Below are 21,600 nucleotides of genomic sequence, written 5' to 3' on the forward strand. Positions count from 1 at the left end.
GTTATGAAAGAGCAGAGGGCTGCAGAGCGGAAGTGACGAAACACAGGAGGAAGCGCGTATTTAGCGCCAAAGCTTGAGTCGGAGCCGAAGCCTGTAAACATGGATGTTCTTCGCAAAATTAAGACAAAAGTTTCCGCAGACTTCAAGATGCGAGGACTCATGCTTCGCCCGTATGTATTTATAAGCGGCCCATTATTTTTGATATGTTTTCTCATTAAAGAAGGTATTTCACGAAGAGTATCCCACAATGACAGCTTTAAATGGTGGCAATACACAATCCATTACAATTCTTGACATCTATATTATTGTATCCGCCGCTATACACAAATCAATAGTTCAATGTAGGGGTGGGTGTTTTTACATCAGGATTAAAAATGTTCATGGAATGTTCCATTATTACAGAGACGCTAGTAAATATCTTGTGGAAGTCTTGGAGTCTGTCAATCCCATCGAACTGGAGGAAGTTATTGAAAAGATATTGGATGCTGTGGAAAAGCAGCCACGTAAGTCTAGACTCGCAATGATAAGTCGTAGATAGGTGTGTATTTGTGATATGTATAATGATGTCCAAATTTGCATTGCAACAGTTTCCTCTTCTATGATCGAGCTGAGTGTCATGGAAACTGCTGTTCAGGACTGCAGTCAGTCGTGTGATGAAAACATGTAGGTCAATGTTATTCTTTCATGTCATTCATTTATACTACTTGAATGTTATCATTGATACTAGTTAATAAAGGTGGTATCAATACTCATTGGGATACACACACTGCATACAAATTTATATTTGAGTTATTTACCAGAAATCCTGATTATCCCAGAAATAATACGAGGTACATGTTGTGCCCTTGTTAAAGCTGAATAGCTTGGCAGATAGTAAACACAATATTAGATTGCATTAGATTGCTACAGGAGGTGAATATAATAATGAACTTACCTGTCTAATCCAATATTAATACTACTGTAACAATTACAAAGTAATTATTTAAAAACATGACACTTATTTACATTTATATTGTTACACATGAAAATAAATGTAATCATAGCTCACTATAAGGCAGTGGCCATTATAGTGACAAATATCCCTTATCCCTCAATGCATTGATCTATTAAAATGATGCCCTGTGAATTGATTTCTATGTACAGAGACAATGTGTTCAACATCATTGGAGCGTTTGACGTGCCCAGATACATCTACAGTGTGGAGCGGAAGAAATTTGTACCGTATGTGAAGTTAATAATTTCACTAATGATGTCCATTAAATGTAAATGTACAGACTTTTTATATATAGTTAGTGACCGGTGACTTATATTTCACCATTGACCTTGTTCCACTCAGCATCAATATGACCAAGCATCCAGCTCCCAGTCTGTGTGGTGTGGCAAGGGACAAGGCTGAGCTTTTCAGAGAACGCTACACCATCCTACAACAGGTTAGAATTTATTCTGTCTTTTTATGCAAGGAAGTGTTGCTATGTATGCCGTCTCGTATGTCTGGAATCTATTGGCTCTGCAGTTTAAAAAAAAAAAGTTTATTATCCATGCTTTCAATGTAAATACATATTGTTGTTTATTTCTAGCGAACACATCGACATGAACTCTTTACCCCACCAGCGATTGGCTCTGCTGTCGACGAGAGTAGAAACAAGTTCCAGGTAACAATCCCAAATCCATTGGGTTTTGCTGATTGATGATTTTCTTCTCCTTTTCTAAATGCAGTCAACTATATCTCTGTTGATGTACTGTTTTGTTTCTAGCTGAAAACTGTTGAGGCGCTGTTGGGCAGCACGGCCAAACTGGGAGAGGTCATTGTGCTGGGGATGATCACGCAGCTGAAAGAGGTAGCCAACTCACACAGGTCTATTCTCACTTGTATAATATCCATACCATTTTGGATTTAGTGATTAAAGTAAAAATATTGAGGCATTAATATTAATGTATTATTTTGTAGGGTAAATTCTTCCTTGAGGACCTTACTGGTACCGTACAGCTGGACATGTCCAAGGCAATATCCTTTTTCCACTCGCCAGAACTACAAATCCTTTTGTAGTTTAAAACGGTCTGTCAACATGATATTTAGGCTTGTGAAACTCATGTTATTGTCTATAAATTATTATTATTTATGAATCATCAATATTATCAGTTTATTATTGCCATGCTATCAATGTAAGCAGAAACTTAACCATGCCTATACCAGTTCCATAATGGCCTGTTCACAGAATCCTGCTTTGTGCTAGCAGAGGGTGAGTAGAAACCACCAAAGTTCATATTATGATCAAGGTGATGAACCCTATTTGTGTTTTTTATTAGCATTAGGTGATGTTTTACTTTGTCTCCTTAAGGCTGGTATGAGGACTCGGTTTTCCATGTAAACGCCTTCGGCTTCCCACCAACAGAACCTTCGTCAACGACAAGGTTGGTACAGGTTGATTTTAAACCAAAATTAATCAAATCTGGTTGTTTTTTTAATATTAATTATTACTATTATTATTATAATAGTTCTTTAATTCATACTGTTAACATCTGTCCTAGGTCAAAACTGTAAAGTGTGTTATTTTACCTCCAGAGCTTACTATGGCAACTTGAACTTCTTTGGTGGCCCGTCAACCACGTCAGTCAAAGCGTCTGCAAAGCTGAAGCAGTTGGAAGACGAGAATGAGGACGCCATGTTTGTAGTCCTATCTGATGTGTGGTTGGACAGTGTTGAGGTGATGGAGAAAATTCACACCATGTTCTCAGGTACTCATTTTGATTGTATGACTTTATTAGATTTGTATTTTATTAAAATGCATATTTACACATTTTAGTAAGCAAGTCAAGTTAACCACTCCAACATCGTTGTTTGTCTGTGTTAAAGGTCATTGGAGTCGTAGTTGAAAAAGCCACATTATAATCATGAGAATGAATATTCTGATACAAACCTATTATGTGTGTGTGTTTGTTTGTGGTGTAGGCTATGCTACAGCGCCTCCTACCTGTTTCATCTTTTGTGGAAACTTCTCCTCGGCTCCCTATGGGAAAACACAGATCAAGTCACTCAAAGGTGAGTGATGAATAATCTAATAAGTAATTCAATATATCATAGTCTTTGAGAGTTGCAATAAAGGGATGTGACGATACACTCTGTTTTCAGAATCTTTGAAGACTCTAGCTGATGCAATCTGCTCCTATCCCAGCATTCACACCAGGTATTGTAGATTTGAAATCAACATATTTTTTTCTTCCTATTATGGTTTATATTAGATGCATATCAGAGGATGGTTAGCCAGTCGTAATTTCAGCCTACACTAGCGAAACTCAGTTGCATTGTAGACGACATATTAACAAACGGCTTCTTAAGGGAGCTCCTGTATGATGTATATATGTATGTATGTATATATATATATATATATATATATACAATATCAACCATGTCTAATATATATTTCTCTTCAACCCACAGTAGCCGCTTCGTCTTCGTACCAGGTCCTGAAGACCCGGGCCCCAGCACAATTTTACCACGGTAAACATTTCAATGACATTATCTGTTCTATTGAATGACAATTGTTTTTCGTGTAACATATAAACGCATGCTTTTTCTTCATCCCAGGCCTCCGTTGGCTGACCACATCACGGAGGACTTCCGAGAGAGGATTCCCTTCTCCGTGTTCACCACCAACCCATGCAGGTATAATTATGGGAGCTTACAGGTTTCTTTTGAATACACACAAATACGAAACAACACCACAGGTTATTTTTTTTCGTCATCAGACACCAGTTTACATAATGAATCACATGCCTACTCAAAAACATCTCAGCTGTGAAGTTAAAGAGCCAGTTGCTTATTATAATGCTCATAACAGTTACACAATGACGGTACTAAAAAGGTATCATAAAGTTGGTGTGGGTCGTAACCATGGGGATGACTTTCCTAAAACTCTCAGCCCAAAACACATTTTTAAAATCACATAGTGTTCAAATTCCATATGAAATGGTGGGTTCACTGGCTTTTAAAATGTAACAGATTTGATGATTCTGGACACTAGTTGGTAGTTGCTGAGCATGATACCTTACGGGTTGGCAGGATTCAGTACTGCAGCCAGGAGATTGTGATCATCAGGGAAGACCTCGTCAACAAGATGTGCAGAAACTGTGTCCGCATGCCGACCAACAGCTTGGACATTCCCAACCATGTGAGTAGTGGTGTCCTCCTGCTCTGTGTGTACCTTGGTGGCGAAAAGCATGTTATTAGCAGATGGAAAGAAATGGTTTTCAGAGACTACAAATTAAAAGGGATTGCAAGTGATCCCACATGGTGGCAATTTGGTGCCACCATGTGGGATCACGGTGGCCCCCCAAGCAATCAATTGAGTCCCTGGTGGGTGTCGTGACACGTGCTGTCAACTGTTGTTCGTCTGTCTTTTAGTTTGTGAAGACGATCCTCTCCCAGGGTCACCTGACGCCCTTGCCCCTGTACGTGAGCCCCGTGTTCTGGGCGTACGACTACGCGCTGCGCGTCTACCCGGTCCCCGACGTCATCATCTTTGCAGACAAGTACGACCCCTTCAGCATCACCAACGTAGACTGCCTCTGCATCAACCCGGTATGGATACCCTGACTTGGTCTTCTTTTTCAACAGCTGTACTCGGTTTGAAATAATGTTGGTGATTCTGTGTTTTGCATTGATGTATAATTTATTTTCATAACAACAGGGTTCATTTCCAAGGAGTGGCTTCACATTCAAAGTGTACTACCCTTCTAACAGGACTGTTGAGGACAGGTGGGTTGTATTGTCCCTCTCTTTTTGGTCTCTTAGTGTTTTCATAAAAAAAAAAAAGTATTTATAATTGATAGGCTATGTTTGTATTGAGAGGCTAATGTTGTATCTGTTTCGTTACAGCAAACTTCAGGGACTCTAACAATTTGGATTTGCAACCAGATCTGCTGGCGTCTGTTTTATTCCTGCTATGTAAAATGTGTCTTTATTAACAAAAAGTTAACTGACTTTGATATTTTAACATGTATGTACCTTTTTTATGTTAAATAAAAAAATAAAGGTTTAAATTCCTAATGTGACATTGTCTAGCTTCTTACTGGTATAGTGAAAACAGCAAATGCTGAGTAATCTTTTTCAGAACGTATTTCAGAATGCATATTTAATGACATTTGAGGAACATCAATAATAAGGTTCATTGTTTTCCCTTGTTATAACAGCCAATTCTCATAGTGAAACAAATCATTGTATAAAACATAAACGCACACAACACATATATTGACAGAGACGCAACGACTCTGGCCACGCCCCGAAAGCGATTTGAAAAAATGTAATGTATGGGCGCCGCCTACTACTGACATACATTTTCTTTGAAATACTTCGTGTACATAATAGCCTATTCATTTTGTTGGAATTATGTTGGTCTACTTAATAACAAGTTTTATTGGACGGCGGAAAAAGTACCGAACAACCGAAAGGTATTTTTTGCTTTGACCTTTCAAAAATGGCGCATTAAGGGGGTCCGTGTTTTAAACTTCCGGTCGTGCCCCCGGAATTTCTCGACCTCACATTTATGGCGTGTTGCTATTGAAAATTAAGAGAAAAACAAATATTTCTAAGGTAAGCCTATACGTTTAAAATGTTCATTATTAGTACATTGTTCATACAATGCAGTTCATACATTTCAGTGCAGTATTAATGTAACCGAAAACGTATCAGCCTGAAACGGATGCTTTGCTTGCTTTGAAAGAATAAACCATGGTATATTCGCAGATGAACAGCTGCTCATACTAATTATCTAACTTGCCTTAGCCTACTAGCCAGACAGGATATTTCTGAAAACTATACAATGAAAATGTAAGTTAAACGCAATTCCTTCGTGAACTGCTAATGGTGCGTTCGTTATTCCGTAAACAAGGCTATGTGCAAATAGTTGGGGCAACAATATTGAGTCTATTTAGCCAGATGGCAGATTGGAGCTCATACAAATTATGTCTTTGTTCTTTTTCCTTCATATCTAGGTGGCTCCGTCATTTATAGACACCCTCGAGTGGGTGACCTGACCTGTCCGAAACCCTTTTCTTTCGGCCAAGCAGATAATCATTAGTTGTTGGACTCACAACTTAAGACCAAGATGGACGAGGAAATGGGCGAAGATTTACCTGCAAGAGAGGAGGAAGATGATGAATCAGAGGGAGATGAGGAATTTGACTGGATTGTAGAAAATGACGGCGATGATGATGATGAAGAAGATGATGACGTTGAAGAAGAAGAAGAAGACGATGATCCCCTTGTAACTGAACAATCAGAGAACTTTGAGGTCGACACTCCGCCAGAACGCAGTGGCCATATAGCAGTAGTAGATAGAAACTGTATGTATGTTTGGGGTGGCTACAAGGTAAGTTTTCCTATATTTAGAATATGTAATAGCACGTGCTATTGTTTATTATATCTAGCTATATTGTTGCTCATTGACAGCCACTTTTGTATAGTTATGATGTATCATTCTTTCTTGTCAAACAAGAATGCAGTCAACCATGGATTCTTTGACCTGTACTTGCCAAGAAATGAGCTCTGGGAATACAACATGGAGACTGGAGTATGGTAAAATAAAAAATAAATTCCTCACCTTGCACTCTAAATGGATACAGAACAGAAATGGCTGTTATTGAAAATAATAATTTGTTTGCAGGACAAAGCGAATAACTGGAGGAAACCTCTTCACTTCGATGTCTGGCAGCTGTGGGGTGTGTGTGAACGGAGTCCTCTATCTGTTCGCAGGGCACCATGCCAGGGGAAACATTAACAGGGTACCGTCTCTATGTTACCCCTGTGTTACTTTCTCGGCACAACATACTGATTTATAAAACTGCTTGCTGAGCCTACTGGAATGAAGGACAGGGCCGGTGGTGACTGAGCCTCCAGCCTTGTATTCAGTGCTACTTCTTGTTTTACTAATATATTACTATTATGTAATGTCTTCCTTTCCAGATCTTCTGTCTGAACCTTAGAGCCTCCCTCCTCATCTGGGAGGAAATGAAGGATCTGAAGGGAGTCCCTCCGTCTTGCAAGGACAAGCTAGGCTGCTGGGTCCAGAATAACAAGTATGAACTGGAGCCTGGGATCAGTGTTGTTATTGTTTGTTACAGGGGCAGTGAACCCAAAACAGTTGTTGTTTTTTAAGTGGTTATATGTCTGTATGATCATCATACTAATAAAGTATTGCAAAGTTGGGGTGGGCCGTAACTATGGGGATAACACACACCCCCTCCTTCCAAGAACTCTCAGCCAGAACTCTTATTGTTCTAATTCGAACAGGGGGTTCACTTTAAAAGAAAATCAAACCCCAACATCAATTTTAGGTTAGTCTGCAAAGGACGACTCCTTCTCTAGGTTAAATAGCATATGTAAACGTGTGCTATTGCATACATGACCTCTTATTGGCAGATTATGCTTACGAATCACCTGCTGATGAGCGTTGATGCGACACACCTGTGCTGAAGCTAAATTGAAGGGGTGGCCAGGGAGCTGGCAGCCCTGTCCTAGAATGAATTTCTTTTAATTTCTCATCACTTTTACAGGCTGATATTTTTTGGAGGTTATGGTTATGCACCACAAGGACAGCATCGGGGAACGTTTGAATATGACGTATCCTCGTCATTGGTGGTGAGCGTTTGACACATTACCATGTTCCTATAAAAAAGAAACAAAAAATGCTTCCCATAAAAAACAGTATACCAACATGGTCACACTTTTGCTCTAAAATATTCTGTGCTTTTTCAGTGGAACAGCCCCAGTCGCGGCTGGAACAACCACATCCACATTCTGGACCTGGAGACGTCCACGTGGAGCCAGCCCATTACTAAGGTGAACACCTTCTAATGTGCACACAGTCTTCATGAATATACATCGTCTCTCTAGAGCTGCAACCTGCAATTCCAAGAATGCTTCTGAACCTCTGGAGAATTCCAATAATCTGTCATTTTGACAGACCCATATAGCTAGTTTTGCAGTCGGCATAACATTTTACATCCACCTGGAACCATTCCTGGAATCCGGGGGAAACCAAAGGTGTTTATTTGAAATGCAGTTCTTTGAACTCTCTCCCTCCCCTCTGCTCCTATAGGGCAACACCCCATCTCCCAGGGCCGCCCACGCCTGTGCCACGGTGGGCAACAGAGGATACGTGTTTGGAGGACGATACAAGGTACGTGACAAACTACTACGACTAGTATTACAAAAGAGTCTGTTTGATTTATGAACATGAATGCGCGTTGCGCTGCTGTATGGACCGTGACGCGTGTTTCATGTCCACAGAACTTCAGACTAAACGACCTGTACTACATCGAAATGGACTCCTGGGAGTGGCATGAGATGTAAGCGATCAGCGGAAAAAGAAAACATTATCTGAGCCGAAAAACCTGAGCTCTGCAGTTGGTGTGGCTCATTGAATAACATGGGAGTGGCTTGAAAGCAGATGCACTTTACTCTTGTGCTTTACTGCGTGTCAGCAGTAAATCAGCCAGTCTGGCCATTTATGAGCATTTATGATTTTTTTATTATTATTATTATTTGCTAAAACCCTCTATTTTCATAACATCCTTCCCCAATGCTGCATTAACTGACCCACGTCCTGTGACCTCACAGGAGTGTCCCCGCGGGGGGTCCTTCGGGCCGGTCCTGGCACTCCTTCACCCCTGTGTCAGAAGATCACGTCTTCCTCTTCGGGGGCTTCACCACGTTGAGGGAGACACTGAGTGAGTCAGAACCCAGAGAGATAGATTTGTCCCCCAAAGTGAACAACCTAAAGGCTCAGTTATTGCTCCACGTCGACGCAACGCACTGACCCTGCAGACACCTTGACGCAGACGTGAACCTGTTGTGGTTCTGCATCGTGTTTTAGTGAGTGGACCAATCACAGCCCTTGCTGCTGTGAGTCCCCGACGCAAGGTTACAATTTTGGGGAGGCGCACGTCAGGCCCTTGCGGTGGACGCAAGGAGGGTCCGCAAGGACGTAATGGGTCCGTAAACCCCCTTGTGTCTACGTGGAACCATAACAAAGCCGTTACTAAGGAGCTGCTTGTGTGTATATATACCTGCTGGCAGTACTCTCTAGAGATACTAACCCATATGTATTTCCCAGGTGACGGGTGGCTTTACTGTGCCAGTAAGAACGAGTGGAAGCCTTTCACACACAGTCACACAGAGAGCCCCAGGTGAGCTTCTGGTTGTGTATTGGTTTGTGTGGAGTGTGGATACAGCATGTGAGGTGGAAAGGATGTTTGACAACGGCATGTTTTCTGATGATACAATACCCTTTTTGTTGTTGGGTTTCAACAGACTTGTAGATGGGAGATAATGGGTATTGCTTTTGGGTCTGTCAAACTGTTTATAGGTGTTTGTTTTGTATCAGAAGTATTTGAGTTTTGCTGTAATGCATTTAACTGCTTTGTCCTAACCTTTTAGACAATGTATAGATATTGGGATGTGCAGAATTGCCTGTGGTGAGTGTGTATTGGTGTTCCTGTATGATCCATCATGTTGATTTGTTCCTGTATCGCCCAGGCTGTGGCACACAGCGTGTTCGGGTGCAGACGGGGAGGTGTTTGTGTTCGGAGGCTGTGCGAACAACCTGCTATCTCATCAAAGAGCTGTGAGTTGGCCGCTGAACATTCCTGCCTAATTCCACATGAAATCCGTAACACTCACTCCCTTTTATAACGGTACTCGTTTCAATCAAACAGGCCCACAGCAATGAGCTGCTGATCTTCAACGTGCAACCAAAATCGCTTCTTCGGTGAGTTTATTTTAGTCCCTTACTTTTGGCTGTTTACCTCATCCTCAAAACCGCTTATCCGGGGTCGGCTCGCAGGGGCAGCAGCTCTAGCAGGGGGCCCCAACTGACCAGCTCTGACGGGGGGGGGGGGGATCCTGAGGCGTTCCCAGGCCAGTGTTGAGATAATCTCTCCACCTAGTCCTGGGTCTTCCCAGAGGTCTCCTCCCCAGGCTGTTTACCTTATATTTTATATTTATATATATTTTTTTGTTAATAGTGTCACCTGCAAGGAATATTATAAACTCCAAAAACATCAATCAATCCAACACGTCTCCTTACAAGAAGGTGCGTCCGTCTGTCCTCCAGGTACTGCATGCAGGTGGCTCTCCAGCACCGCGAGCGTCTGGCCAGCTCCTGGGACTGCCTGCCCAAGCACCTCCTGCACAGCCTCCAGCAGAGAGTGGGCCGCGTCAACACCCCGGGCTCATAGTCCAGGATCCATCCGGTCCAGCCACCCCTCCACATCTGATAAAGATTACGATAATGTGCGCATACCCTTAAAATGCCTGCCATAGCATGTACTTACTTCCATACCAGTGAGGCACATACGAAATTGAACAATTCTATCCCTCAGAAATTGTCTGCAACAATCATTGAGGCACCTGTAGACCGCTGGCTCTTCGATGTGGTTTAGCAAACCGTCAATGCAGTTTGTAAAAGTATTTGCATTGTGAAGGTCAAAAGAGATTTAAATTAATGGTTTCAACTGTCATTCAGAATGAAACGTCCCTTTAAAGCTAAAATTGTACTCAATAATTGCAATAATATTGCTTTTTGTTGACGGTAAAGTACTGAGCATGTTAATCTTGTATATATTGTAATTTATATTGTTTTGCAATGTGGTTTGTGCTTGTGTTTTAAAGGCATTTTGCCATCTTAGAAGTTGGTGAATACAGCTTAATCCCTTAACTTTTTTTCAAAAGGCTCTTGTAGCATTTAATCTGGGAACTATGTAGCTTGGTAGGTAGTCGACGTTGGGCCATGTTGCACTGAAACTTCCTCGGTTCTCTTTGGTATCATTACTACAATGCAGAACACATTGTATAAAACCTATTTAAAATGTTGTAGTCAAGAATAAATAAACTCAAACGATTTTGTATTGTTAATTTAGAATGTTTGTTTTTATTTGAAAAAAAGAACACATTCCATCTCAGATTAAAAAAAAAATGAAAGCTGACCCTTACGGGTCTAAAAGAAACCAACTAGTCTTGTTTATCTATCCCCTCTATAAATTACAATTAAAATACGTAAGGCTCTGAAAACTGATCAAATTTCTCCTTTTGATTCTCATTTTCTCTTGGCAGCCAGTAGGTTTGGTGCAGATACTTTAACTTTGCCAGGCATGTTCCTTGACAGGTCCGTATCCTGCAACACACAGCAGCCCGGTTAGATGAAGAAGATGAACACTTACTTAGAGACCACAAACGTTTCCTATTAATTAAAAAGGTGTGTAAATACAAGGCCTAAGACGAAAAGCAAACTCATTTACTGTAAAGACTTGCAATCTGTCGATTCCTGTTCAAGAAAAGGGCTTAAAGTAAAATCGGTTTAGCAAGTGTGTAGAATATTCTAGTAGATAGGTTTAAAAACCTACCTTGACGCTGCGGAACAGGTCCTTCTCTCTCACTGTGACCTCCCTGGCTTTCATGAAGCTGAGGACTGCGGTACGGGCAGCTGAAAGACCACCGCATCCCACGGTTGTTATTTGTACAATGCACTCAAAGTCCAAAAATCATTCAGAAACAACAAAGAACTGATCCCTTACCTTTTCCCTTCTTTTGAGAGCCTGGCGTCAATTTCACCTTATGCCTGCAGACAAACAACCCAAAGGATTATAAAATAAATGAACATCTTCCCATGTGATAGTGTCGTCCGGTAGAGTTGGACGTACTTGTAGTTGGAGAGGGCGGTGTAGGGTGCACAGACGGGCACAGCAAACAGCAGCACGTCCTCTGCATGGGGCTGGCCCGTCAGAGAGGTGAGCAGATTCTCTGCTTCCTGGGTCACACACCAAACGAGTACACACACAAACACAGAGTCAGAGAAGACACCGGAAACCTTTACATGAAGATCAATCTACCCGACTAAAATAAACATTTCACATTTGTGCAGAGTACAAGGATATTGACCATGAGTATGCTTTCTGTGGGTTTGACTTAAGTACAGGAAATTGAGGGGGAACCCACCTCTGCTCCAGGGTTGTCCTGGTCCACCTCATCGTCCTGCAAGAGTGTCACCAGACTAATTTTTTATTTGCATGTGGAAAGCAGAACTTCTCTGTCATCGAAAGCATTCAACACATTTTAAAGGTCACCTGTTATACCACCAGGTGTGAGCGTGATAAGCCCTTACAAGCCATTTGAAAATCTGCCTCTTCGGACATCACAAGTGGGCGTGTCCACCTAGAAGTATGACGGATAGATGAGCAACGTTTGCTACGGCCCACTGGGTAGGCTGGTAGACTGATCTATCCAGCACACATCTAGGTGGACACGCTCACTTGTGATGTGGCCGATTTTCAGAACGGCTTGTAGCGGCTAATCACACTCTCACCTGGTGGTATAATAGGTAATCTTTAATTGAGTCAAGGATTATTCAAGGACCGGGCGTCGTCTCTCACCTTGTCCTCTGGTTCGGCGGGCTCTCCCAGGTCCTCCCCCTCGGCACACACTTCTATCCTCACCGGAGGCGCCGCAACACGGGGTTTCTGAGGTCCCTTTCTGACAGGCTCATCTTTTCCCTTCTTCCCTTTCTTTCCCTTCTCCTTCTCTTTCTCCTCCTTGGTGGAGCCGGCGGACTGGTGAGGACCAACAGTAGTTAAGTAATCACATATCTCCATCACCTTGAACCTGGGACTGTTTCATGCTTCAGCCGTCTCATGGAACCGCTGTTATAACATGTTGATAATTTAGAAATATTTTGACCGTAGATAAAAACGATGAATAGCGTTTTATATTAACTTGAAATGACAATGTGTAGCTCAATGTGTAAAGACACAAATCATTTGGCCGTTGCTCTCACCCCCAGCAGCTTCATCCTCAGCTCCTTGTCCTCCTCATCCTGGTCCCTGTACTTCTCTTTGATCTTCTTAAGCTTGTTCTAAAAAGACATGACAAGGGGGAGGGGTAAACAAATTATTTTCAATATTATCATTCCATTGTCATCTGAAAAATCCAGCTAAAAAAAACAAACTAAAACAGACACAGTACTCGTTGTTAAACGAGACAACGTTTAAACTTAACGTTAAGCTGTTAAACTTGTTAAACTTAATGTTTCGCTCTGACCTTTTGACCCCTCTTGGGGGGTTCCTGGGCGAATGCTGTAGCTCCTCCTCCTGCCTTGTTCTCCTGGTTGGTGGGCCGGACAGCAGGCGAACTGTCGGTCTTCTTCTCCTCATCCTCTCCCTCAGCCTTACCATCCTTCTGCTTCTTCTTCTTCTCTTCCCTGATGGCACACACAAAAAGACTTTAACGTAATGACCCGTTTCATACACCACAGTCTCTATAGGCAAATCTGACACACCTTATATGATATGACAACCTGAGAACAATGAAGGCTAAAATCATTACCGTGACATCAGTAACAGCCCTAACCATCAACAATATTTCTGTAGTAAAGCCTGAGTGTAGGAGCTGGAAGTGGTTAATCACGGTTAATTGGCCGTGTTCAGTGTCTTCTTTCTGTTCCAATAGCTCACCTTCTCTGCTTGGCGGTCATGTGCTTTCTCCCCATGGCATCCGCATCAACCTGGAGACAAACATTTAGATGAGCGGTTCCAAACCTTGGGGTTGGGACCCCACTCAATGTCACCTGATGTGCACATCATTGGGTCGCGGGAGACAACTGACTTATAAAATATGGTTTTCATGGTACATCATTGATTAAAACATAATTCAAAATATTTGAAAGGTCTCATAAAAGCACTTTATATGTACACAAAGAGACTAAAGATTCACACAAGCCATTTACCACTAATCAAACTCAATGATGGAAGCAGATGCAAGTCTCAAGTCTGTTGCGGTGCCATCTAATGCAATATTTGAAAGTATGTTAGGTATAAGTGAACGTTTAGGGATTTATGACTGAAAGAAAGGTCACTAATCACCTGGATGGTCTCTTCCTTTGGGAAGCTGGCAATAGCAGCAGGCCTGGCAGGGACAAAAACATAACAAATAGGGTTCAAATGTAAAAAAAAAAAAAAAAAAATCTGTCATTGATAAAGTACAGTATAATCTCCTCTACTTGAGTAGCTGGTAGAGGCTAGCCACCTGGTTTGGGTGTACTTTGTACAATGATGCATACATTTCCCCACGTTGAGACAAACCAAAGCTACACCAGTGACGCCCACCTGTTGGGCTGCAAGTGGGAGAGAGATATGCTGGTGTCTGGAAAGCAGATGTCGTCTTCCTTCTCCTCGACTTCCATTACTCCCTCCCCCTCCTCCTCCTCTTCTTCTTCCTCCTCCTTGACGTCCTCCTTCTCCTCCTCAGGAATAAGCGGAAGCTCTTTGGGAGCTACTTCTCCCATCTTCTCTCCTTCTCCTCCCTCCTCCCCCTCTCCTTCGTTGCTGCTGTCGTCCCCTAGAAAGAGACAAGGATCAGAGACAACCTATGATGAATTCAGGGGGGAAATCTGTACTATGAAAGATTAACACTCAATTGATCCCAAAGGAAATTAGTTTCCCAGTGGCATACAAAAATGAAAAATTAAGGCAGGGATAACATAAAATAAAAGGCTAAAAAAGTAAAAAAAAGTAAAGTTACATTATGTACAACAGAGGGTCAATAACAGTCTAACTCATTGGCCTTTTGGTAGGGTCTCCCTATCGCTATGCCAAGAATCAGGGAGCTTTGTTTACCCCTGCGTTGCCCCTGGTTACGGCCCTTACCGATCAACTCCTCCCCATCCTCCAGTAGTTCCGCCGCACTGGACGTCACCGCCTCCATGTCCTCCTCGATGGTCTTCACCTTCCTCTCCCCTCGGTGCCTGAACACGCTCTGCTCGTCCACCTACACAAGAGGAGCACCAACACATGGTTTCTGAGAGAAGACCCACAGAGACCCACAGAGAGAGAATAGACAGAGATAATAGACCCACAGAGAGAGAATAGACAGAGATAATAGACCCACAGAGAGAGAATAGACCCACAGAGAATAGACCCACAGAGAGAGAATAGACAGAGATAATAGACCCACAGAGAGAATAGACAGAGATAATAGACCCACAGAGAATAGACCCACAGAGAGAGAATAGACAGAGATAATAGACCCACAGAAAGAGAATAGACAGAGATAATAGACCCACAGAGAGAGAATAGACAGAGATAATAGACCCACAGAGAATAGACCCACAGAGAGAGAATAGACCCACAGAGAATAGACCCACAGAGAGAGAATAGACAGAGATAATAGACCCACAGAGAGAATAGACAGAGATAATAGACCCACAGAGAATAGACCCACAGAGAGAGAATAGACAGAGATAATAGACCCACAGAAAGAGAATAGACAGAGATAATAGACCCACAGAGAATAGACCCACAGAGAGAGAATAGACCCACAGAGAATAGACCCACAGAGAGAATAGACATAGAATAGCAACTGAGAGAATAGACAGAATAGCAACTGAGAGAATAGACCCACAAAGAGACAATCTACACTGAGATAATAGAAAGAGAACAGACACATAGAGAATATAAAAATATAATAGAAACACACAGAATAGACACACACACACACAGAATAGACACAGAGACAATAGACACAAAGAGAATAGACACACAGAGAGAATATTCTTTGTGCTTGCAGGAGGGATTTACCTTGAAGACGAAGCTGAAGCCCATCATTAAATATGAAGGTGGCATGTAGTTCTTCTTCCCTGTGGATTAACCCATGTTTAGCCTCACTTTCCCCTTCACTCTAATATAATGATACAGAGTGTATATCGATGTATAGACAGAGAAGAGATTGCCTGACATATACTGTACCTCTGATCATAAAACTTCCAGTAGTCAGATACTCTCCGGTGGGGGCAGTTTTGGAGACCTGCCCGTCAGAAGATCATAAAAAAAAGGATATTATGAGCAGTGCCATACCGACACCGTTTGACACTGTATGTGCATTGGGAGCAGCTATTCTTGAAATCTAGAACCCATCAATATATACTAAAATGCCTCGCAATACAAAGAGTCAAGCTACAAACTTAATGGGGCCTCTATTTCACCACCAGGTGTGAGTGTCATTAGCCATCACACTCAACAAGTGGGAGTGTCCACTGCTCAATAGATCAGTCTACCAGCCAACCAAATGGACTGTAGCAACAATCACAGGTCGACACTCACACTTGTGATGAAACAAAAGTGCAGGAAGATTTGGAACCCTGGTGGTAAAATAAGTGTCCTTTAAAGCAGCCTGACCTAACCAAACCACAAATGACATCAACACTACGACCATTGTGAGCAAGGCGGTCTCACCTGGTGGTGGTGGACCCACCAGGCGCTGGTGATGACCTTGGCGTCCCAGGCAGCGCTGTAACACACGGCCATGGTCCCAGCCTCCGTCAGGCTACGAGGGGGGATGGGGATCCCTGGAGAAGGAAGGAAAATGGCACATGGTGGAAAAAATAAACATGCGTACAACAAATAGAGTAAAGAAAGTTAAAGAAAGTTTTTATTTTTTAGGAAGGAATACTAAAATTGGACACTCAATATTACAAATTCAATAGTTAAATTAAGATGTTATGTCAATTCATGTATCAATTAATCTCAACACATCGGCATGGCCTAAAAGAAAGAGCAGTTTATATGTTGACTGCTTCCAATGTTGTGTTGGTCATACTACAGATAGATTTATTGCTTGTTTAGTGAATAATACAGAACATAAAAAAAGGAAAAAATAATCGCAAACTAAATCGCAATCGCAATATTGGTTGAAATAATCACAATTAGATTATTTCCCCAAATCGTTCAGCCCTATCAGGAAGAGTAACATTGCTATTGTTAGCGATGTTATGAAAGGGAGCTATGAAAGGGCCTACCTGATGGATTTTTGATGACACAGCTCGTTGCTCCATGGAGATCAGCATGAACATAGATGTCACCTAGCAACAGGAGAAGGTCAATTTTTGTCGTTGTCTTTATCCAGTAGAGATATTTGTATTAATAAGTACAATAAGAGTCTGGGGCCTTTCATACCAGCCCTCAGGTAGCGTTTGACGATCATCTCATTCTGCTGCTGGTCTCTTCCTGCGATCACCAGGTAGTTCTCAGAGCTGATGAACCACAGGAACTTCTCAAACCTTAGAAAAGAACAGGCAGGAAGAATGATTAATTATAAAACATAAGAGCACCAAGCCTAACTTGATGAGGCATTTTGTCATAAAGGTGAACTCACCAGTAGACCTTCCTGGCTTTCTGAATAGTGGTCACCGTCTGGACCTCTTTGAGGGTCTTCTTGGTCTTTTTTTCAGCTGATTTAAAAGCCTCAAAATAGAAAAATAACAAAATTATAAAAGGTATTCATCAAATCTCAAATGTTCAACAACATTTTAAAGAATTTGAAGTGTAGATGAATGTAAAAACATTGCCTTCCATTTCCACATAATTCACCTTTTCTGCTGCCTCAACCGTTTTCTGCTCCTTCTTTGCCGCTGTCCTTTTGTGGTCGTAATACCTGAAAACGTGACAAAAACACATTCATTCCATCCGTCCCTCGATCCATGTGGTTGCTATATTGACGTCTGCATCCAGACCTACTTCTTAGCGTTGGCGTAGGCCGACAGGCTGAGATCCACGTCCACCAGCATGGGCTTGTCCTTCTGCAGCTTGTTGACCTGCCCTTTGTCCCGCTTGTTCTTCTTCCCCTTCTGGACCTTCTTCTCTGCCACCTCTTCCTCCTCCTCGTCTGCATCTTGGTCATCTTCCACAACATAGGGGTTCCTTACAGGGAATGAGGAGAGGGGTGGGTATGCTATACAACTAGTAGTGATACATCATACGGTTTCACCTAAATACACAAAGAAATTGAAGTATAAATTATGAAAACTCATATCTATGTTGCTAGGAATGTGGTGGCAAGTGGTCTCTTCCCACTAGCCTTGATCTACCAGCCCAAGCAATCAACACATACAATGAATGATGGCAGAGAAAGACGCCAAGAAAAAAAACATAACAGCCTGAAAATCCATGATGATAAGTTGATAACTACCTAAGTTTAACTAAGTTTTTCTACTCCATCTACTGAATACAAGCGCGTCATCTGTCAAATAAACACATTCAAGAGGGTAGCAAATCCCAGCCGTGCTGTCGAACCGAGTCAAGCCAAGCAAGCACATGTGTATGGGTAAGGGTCTTACTTCAACAGCATGGTGATGTGGTTGGTCTGCAGCTTCAGCTCCTTGATGGCACAGGCCACGGGGTCTCCGGCCTCCTGCGCCTCCTTGACGATGAGGCCGATCTCGGCCCAGTCCACCTGGTTGGCCAGGGCGCTGCGGACCACCTGGAGAGCCCGCTCCACCACAGCCAGGTTCATCTCCACTAGCTCCCCCTTTACCCTGTCCACCTCCTGCAATACACAGAATAGATACACAGTTTGACCTTGTGGGAAGCATAACAGGTTTCTTGTTCGGACAGACATTACAAAAAACAACAAAAAACATGTGGTAAAATTAAATGTTAAGTTGGAAAAACTGACCACAAGGGTGCATGCTCCGCTTGTCATTATTGTCATCAACATTGATATCAGTCTGACAAAGTTATGTATTTATAAACTTCCTTTAACGTTATGATCTCAAGGAGTGACATGGTCAAAGTGACATTCTAGGAGTCAGTACGTAGTCAGTGAACAGGGCAGTACATGTATTTACTGACCTGGGCTTGGTGCAGAGCCACCAGCCTGTGTTCATGGTCCTTCTTAACGTTGTCCAGCTTCTTCATGGCCTGCTTCTCCTGGTGCAGGGCCTTCATGTCGATCCTCTGGCCCTCCATCTTAGAGTAGAACTCATCCACCGCCTGTTGGGGAAGAATATCAGGCGACTTTATTCTCAAAAGCAGGTTGTAATATTTTTGTATTTGACCGATAAATACTACAATGTACCATCATTATGTATACTGATGTGTATATACAGTAACTACCTTACTGAGTCTCCATATCAAGTTAGTTTTACAAATAACTTTCCATTCAAAGACAGAAACAAGACAACAACATCTAATATTGTATACATACCTTGTCAAATGTGTCAAACTCCAAATGTGGGCCCTTTGCATTCTGAGCAAAGAGGAATGGATGAAACTCTTCATACCTGCAAGAAGAAAATATTACTCACGTTTGTGGATTACTAAGGTCAGGTACACTCAATAATTCAAGATCATATATAAACCACAACGTCAACTGGGCTTACGTGAGCAGTTCTTCGCAGGGTTTGTCTGCAACTAAGCTTGGCTTCTTCTCACTCTTTTGAATGATGTAACCCTTAAATTTTAAATCAAAAAGGAGACTATGTTATTTAGAAACAGGATACACTTTTCAAACAGAAATACAGAGCAATAGGAGTCGATTGTCTTACTTTTCCTTCAAAGCTTTCAGTTTTCTCCATGTACGTTTCAGCCATCTGCAGGGCTTCCAGGATCTTAGGTGCTATTAAAAAAAAGAGGGGGGGGTGGGTTGGGGGTGACCTATATATTATGTGTCGGCAATGATGGACAATCACACCAATCGCACAAATTGCCAAACATATCAGAAAACCTAAAAAGGCCCTGACCAAGGAAGAAAGATGGCATTTGTCTTAACTGAAATTTTTACTTCACTGAAATGTTTCTTGTTGGGAATACCAGCTCATACCTTGTGCAGCGTGTGCTTGGCTGTCCACTTTCACCGACCCTGATAGACCCACCTCTATCAAACAGTGCTCTATAAGAGTGGCTCCATAGGCTGAGGACAGATAAAATTGACATAATAATCACAAATAGTAGAGTTCAACTCATTTGGCTATTTATTTTATGCTGAAATCTACAGAGATATTCTAAGATTGTGATAAATGTATGTAATCAAGGTGTTTTCAAGGTGTTTTCAAGGCTACTCACGAAGGTGGGGATTAAGGACCCTTTTCACTTGGTCTCCATGCGTTGCTTTGGAGAGGACTTCACTCAGTCTATATGACAAAAAGGTTGTTCCATCATGGCACAACATCCACATCAAGACCCTACCTAAACAGCCCAGTGGTTGATACATCGTTTCAGACAGACAGCAAGCTATGGAATGAAGACCATGGATACTATATACACATTTAGCAATTTACATGTTGGTCCAAAGCAACGAGTGAGTCTGAGATCAATGAAGCATACAATAAACATTTGAGCAACAACCAAAAATTCCATGTGCGACGAACACAATCACTGTGGAAAATGGGTTGGAAAGTGCGATGGAAAATCTCATGAAAATGTATGGATTCAATTAGTCCTTTCAGGCACAAGAGCACCTCGATACCTCTCAATGCTGATCAGAGGCTCAGGGGGGCGAGCATTCTCCACAGGATACCGCTCTCTCACAGCGATCTTCACATCCTCCACCTCAGCAGTGCGGAACCGCAGCAGATTCAGGATGGTGTATTCATGGTCTGCCAAGATTATGTTGCCCTGGAAGGTTTTGTTGAACCAGGTAATATTTCAATGAATGGTAGTGAAATAAGCACATCAGAACATTGCATGTATAACCCATGCCGTTTCTATTCGATTTATACATCTTTGTGCAATCGTACCCTGTCATAGAGTTCCAGGATTAAGTGGTAAGCAGCCTCTTCTGAGCCAAACTGGATGTCAACAATGCGGTCAATTCCAAGCTGCTTCACCTGTGTCAAGCGCCTTGACTTGAGGTGCTTCCGGCACTTAATTAAAGAAAAAAACATTCTCAACAAACTGAATACTTCAATCAAATAAGGAGACATGGTTTAACTCAAAATAATGTATCAAATAACAACAGAGACATTCTGTTTGACAACAAAAATATAAGAACCGTACCTTCATAGCAAAGCCAGAAGGCATGTTATTTTTGGGCCATTCAAAGTCTGTAGAGTGAATGCGAACTCCGGACTCGACCAAGAGAATAGCTTTAGTATCAGGCCTGACAAACAGAAACACGAGGATTGTTATGAACGTGTCTAATTACATTTATCATATATGACGCTTAGGCCTCCAAGATTGTAAAGCCATATTTAATATCAAGAACACAAAAAGGACCTTTACATAGGACATGGGCTAAACCTTACTTTTGCAGGCGGATGAGATAAGTCTTAGTGTCGATGTCATAGACATTGTTGACTCTCATGCCAAGGTAGCTGCAAAATAAGTAAATATATTAACATGAATAATTGTTACACAACTTTTAGATATGTTCATATGGTCACGGATAGCACAGTCCAGGTGTTAGCATAAAGTAACTTACTTGGCATTTATCTCAGCAATGACTGCCCTAATGTCCACGGTATTAAATCTCGTTTTCATCTTGATTTTGTGTCTAGTTGCGATTAAAGACAACGAACTATTTAGAAGATATCTATATATTACAAGCAAAGCATAAGGTAAACATTTCAAGCCCTGCTCATGTCTGACTTGCACCAGAGCAACGCACAGGCGACTACTACACATGCGCAGTAGTTCCTATACTACGGAAAGCCTGATGCAACAAACTAGATTATGCCTTATAACACGATTCTCCATCACTCTGGCACGATTGTATGAACACATAATTATTTCCATGCGCGTAACCCTATCGTGTATGAGTCGTTCGTGTACATATATGAC

At 42.0% G+C, this 21,600-nt stretch overlaps 3 protein-coding genes across 4 annotated transcripts; 2 read left to right on the plus strand and 1 right to left on the minus strand.

The window, feature by feature from the left end:
* The first annotated feature begins 85 nt into the window (after nt 1-85).
* pole2 (polymerase (DNA directed), epsilon 2) lies at nt 86-5,035 on the plus strand. The gene is made up of 19 exons (XM_084481848.1): nt 86-170; nt 403-503; nt 588-663; nt 1,144-1,221; nt 1,337-1,430; nt 1,578-1,652; nt 1,755-1,838; nt 1,949-2,005; nt 2,192-2,240; nt 2,340-2,412; nt 2,564-2,736; nt 2,951-3,040; nt 3,131-3,185; nt 3,440-3,499; nt 3,587-3,664; nt 4,061-4,169; nt 4,403-4,579; nt 4,689-4,756; nt 4,877-5,035. Exons 1-19 carry the CDS (start codon nt 100-102, stop codon nt 4,893-4,895), a joined length of 1,587 nt encoding a protein of 528 aa, XP_084337974.1. The 5' UTR covers nt 86-99; the 3' UTR covers nt 4,896-5,035.
* Nucleotides 5,036-5,520: 485 nt separating this feature from the next.
* Nucleotides 5,521-10,824, plus strand: klhdc2 (kelch domain containing 2). Its single transcript, XM_084481751.1, has 14 exons — nt 5,521-5,590; nt 5,992-6,368; nt 6,495-6,574; nt 6,663-6,780; nt 6,962-7,074; nt 7,552-7,636; nt 7,754-7,837; nt 8,097-8,177; nt 8,288-8,346; nt 8,618-8,727; nt 9,114-9,186; nt 9,536-9,623; nt 9,715-9,767; nt 10,113-10,824. Exons 2-14 carry the CDS (start codon nt 6,105-6,107, stop codon nt 10,234-10,236), a joined length of 1,332 nt encoding a protein of 443 aa, XP_084337877.1. The 5' UTR covers nt 5,521-5,590; nt 5,992-6,104; the 3' UTR covers nt 10,237-10,824.
* A 97-nt stretch (nt 10,825-10,921) lies between these two features.
* Nucleotides 10,922-21,418, minus strand: nemf (nuclear export mediator factor). Of its 2 annotated transcripts, XM_084481749.1 has the most exons (32): nt 21,242-21,418; nt 21,066-21,134; nt 20,818-20,920; nt 20,559-20,684; nt 20,288-20,436; nt 19,885-19,952; nt 19,643-19,732; nt 19,368-19,438; nt 19,203-19,273; nt 19,028-19,103; nt 18,673-18,813; nt 18,159-18,367; nt 17,560-17,742; nt 17,413-17,476; nt 17,198-17,286; nt 16,999-17,102; nt 16,842-16,904; nt 16,279-16,391; nt 15,793-15,850; nt 15,625-15,683; nt 14,695-14,815; nt 14,155-14,386; nt 13,912-13,954; nt 13,504-13,553; nt 13,091-13,250; nt 12,828-12,905; nt 12,427-12,603; nt 11,993-12,028; nt 11,698-11,804; nt 11,572-11,615; nt 11,401-11,480; nt 10,922-11,171 (listed from the first exon to the last, which is right to left on the minus strand). In XM_084481749.1, exons 1-32 carry the CDS (start codon nt 21,298-21,300, stop codon nt 11,094-11,096), a joined length of 3,171 nt encoding a protein of 1,056 aa, XP_084337875.1. In that variant the 5' UTR covers nt 21,301-21,418; the 3' UTR covers nt 10,922-11,093. The 2 variants fall into 2 exon arrangements, with proteins under 2 accessions (XP_084337875.1, XP_084337876.1); XM_084481750.1 differs by lacking the exons at nt 20,559-20,684; nt 20,818-20,920; nt 21,066-21,134; nt 21,242-21,418 and having other exon boundaries at nt 10,924-11,171; nt 19,885-20,007; nt 20,288-20,420.
* Between the last annotated feature and the right edge of the window lie 182 nt (nt 21,419-21,600).

This window comes from Micromesistius poutassou (genome assembly GCF_964030765.1).
Source record: "Micromesistius poutassou genome assembly, chromosome: 17".
NCBI classification, from domain to species: Eukaryota; Metazoa; Chordata; class Actinopteri; order Gadiformes; family Gadidae; genus Micromesistius; species Micromesistius poutassou.